The sequence below is a fragment of the Egretta garzetta genome, unplaced genomic scaffold, assembly GCF_000687185.1.
Source record: "Egretta garzetta isolate BGI_Z169 unplaced genomic scaffold, ASM68718v1 scaffold211, whole genome shotgun sequence".
Lineage (NCBI taxonomy): Eukaryota > Metazoa > Chordata > Aves > Pelecaniformes > Ardeidae > Egretta > Egretta garzetta.
The window spans coordinates 1,052,987-1,055,320 of NW_009258673.1; the positions used below are offsets into that span (position 1 = coordinate 1,052,987).

At 44.2% G+C, this 2,334-nt stretch overlaps 1 protein-coding gene across 1 annotated transcript in view; it reads left to right on the top strand.

Annotated features, from left to right (window-relative positions):
• NDUFA8 (NADH:ubiquinone oxidoreductase subunit A8) overlaps window positions 1-1,818 on the top strand; it is a 21,673-nt gene extending 19,855 nt beyond the window's left edge. Inside the window, exons 3-4 of the mRNA XM_035888606.1 lie at window positions 883-1,091; window positions 1,571-1,818. Coding sequence (XP_035744499.1) covers window positions 883-1,091; window positions 1,571-1,708 — 347 coding nt within the window. The 3' untranslated portion in view covers window positions 1,709-1,818. The remainder of the gene's footprint in view (window positions 1-882; window positions 1,092-1,570) is intronic.
• Window positions 1,819-2,334: the final 516 nt, after the last annotated feature.

Sequence of the window (2,334 nt, forward strand, 5' to 3'; positions counted from 1 at the left end):
CCTGAAGGTGAAGGCGTTCCGGGGCATCTCCCGGCGTATCCCGGCTCTGCCGAGCTCTGTTACTCGAGCGCCGCCGCTCACCGTGTTTAAAGTGCCGTCGCCGTCACCATCACCGCCCTCAAAGTCTTTATTCTTGCTTCATAAACTTTAACTCATGGGGATAGAGGCAGTGCCCGTTTTATTTGATTTATTTGTACGTGAACTTACCCTTTCATAGGAAGCCTCGTGGCCTCTGCTCCACAGAAGCCAGCTCGGGTTTTTATTAGGTTAGCAAAGGCGGGGGGGGCTTGCTGCTTCGGCACCTTGCATCTGTATTATGAAATCCAGGAAGCCGGCCTAAGCTTTGCACTGGCTGTTCTCTCTTTTTCATAGGCATACTGCTGTGCAAAGCTCGAGTAGATGCACAGTTTGCCTCTTGTGACCAAAAATGTAGATTGAGGCATATGCCAGACTCACATTCTCAAGCTGCTAGCAAAGAGCCTGGTTTAATTAGCTTAAAGCACAGTCATTTCCATTATAGCAACGAGTAATTAGAAATCTCTGTCCTAAGCATGGCTTCTTGAGCTTAAGACACCAAATTACTTTGGAAGCATTACAGCATTGTATAATAGACAGTGTGTTACTTAGCAAAACAAGCGTGCCATATGGAGGAGCTGTGTATACCTACCTAGCGAGAATACCTTCCATGTGTTGGTTAAGTGATTGCTATCCCTACTTGTAGCTACAGTGATTCAAATTTTGCTGGTATTGGTATGAAGTTCTGTTTGATGATGCTTCAAATATTGACTTCTCTGAAGGCTTTAGGTGTTCCTGAGAACTTAAAACTACAAAACCACTTTATCACAAGTTAAAGTTTGAATGAGTAAGAGAAAAACATTAAAGCTACAGCACTTGCTAACTGTTTTCTTTCTGCCATTTCTTACAGGAAGATTAAGACGCACTGTGCGGAGCCGTTTACTGAATACTGGACATGCATTGACTATACCAACTTGCAGGAGCTCCGTCGGTGCCGAAAGCAGCAGGCAGTATTTGATAACTGTGTGCTGGAGAAGTTGGGTTGGGTGAGACCTGATCTCGGAATGCTCTCTAAGGTAACTTCATACTTTTGTGATCGGATAGCCGGATTCTTCTCTCCCTTCTTAGGGACGTTTTGTCCAGACCAGGTCTCAAACTCTTCTCCTGGCCAGAAGGTGATTCATGAGTTCAACACTGGAAGCTTGTGGACTTTGCCAGAAGTCAGGACTCTGTCAGCATTCTCCTGGGTTGCCTTCCCAGTAGACTTGAACTTTTCTTAGCCAACACCTCTTACTCTTTTGCTTTTCCTAGCGCAGAGGCCTTTCCTTTAGGAGTGAAGGTCACACACCTGTGTAACTACTCTGTAGTTAGGAGTGAAATGTCCCTCCCCTGCCTTTTTTTAGAAGTACTCTGGAGATTGGAGCTCTCAGATCAGCAATGCGTCCTTGCTGTCGTTCGGTGGTACTGGGTAGTTCTTCCTTTAAGTTCTGACTCAATCTAGCTTTTCTGTGTAATGCTGTGAGAAGCTGTATCATTTCTTCTTTCTTCTTTCCAGGTTACAAAAGTGAAGACAGACCGTCCTATGCCTGAGAATGCCTATCACTCTAGACCTAGACCAGAGCCAAACCCACCCATTGAGGGAGAGCTGAAGCCTTCGCCGTTTGGCAGTAGGCTCTTTTTCTGGTCCTGGTAAAGTGGGCAGGCTGTGCTGTAACTGAAGTGCAAAAATGTATTGCTTGCAAATGGAAATTGTGCAGTATACGTTGGGTATAACTTTAATGATTAAAGAACCCCAAACCATTACATGGCTTAGTAGACTTCTTTAAACATACTCACACATGATAGCAACTAAAAAAAAATTATTTCCCTGATTGCACAGTGCTGTCTGCAGCTGTATAGCCCTTAGGACCGTCTTAACACTAGTAATGTCGGTTGTTTGATAGTGGCTACCAGACTTGTCCGAGGTAGGTATAAATGTAGCCTGAGTCTTTGCTGCTTCAAACAATCAAAAACTGGCGTGAGACTTTATTTACTTACTGAATACACCGTCACTTGGATCAAGGAAACTTTCAGAACAAAAAAGTCATTAATGTCTTCCCTTAGTCTTGCAGCTGATAATTGTGCATTTTTTTTTTTTCCAAGGGACTCCTCCTGTATAGGTTTAACATAAAATCTGTCTTGGAGCAGGGATTTAGGCTGAATCTGGCTTTTGCTAGTTATGAGGTCAGGACTGTTTCTGACACAAAGATCCTTTTTTCTACTTACCAGCCACTCATTCCTCCTGCAGGAAGATGAGTGGCTGGCCCTGTGGTTTGGTTT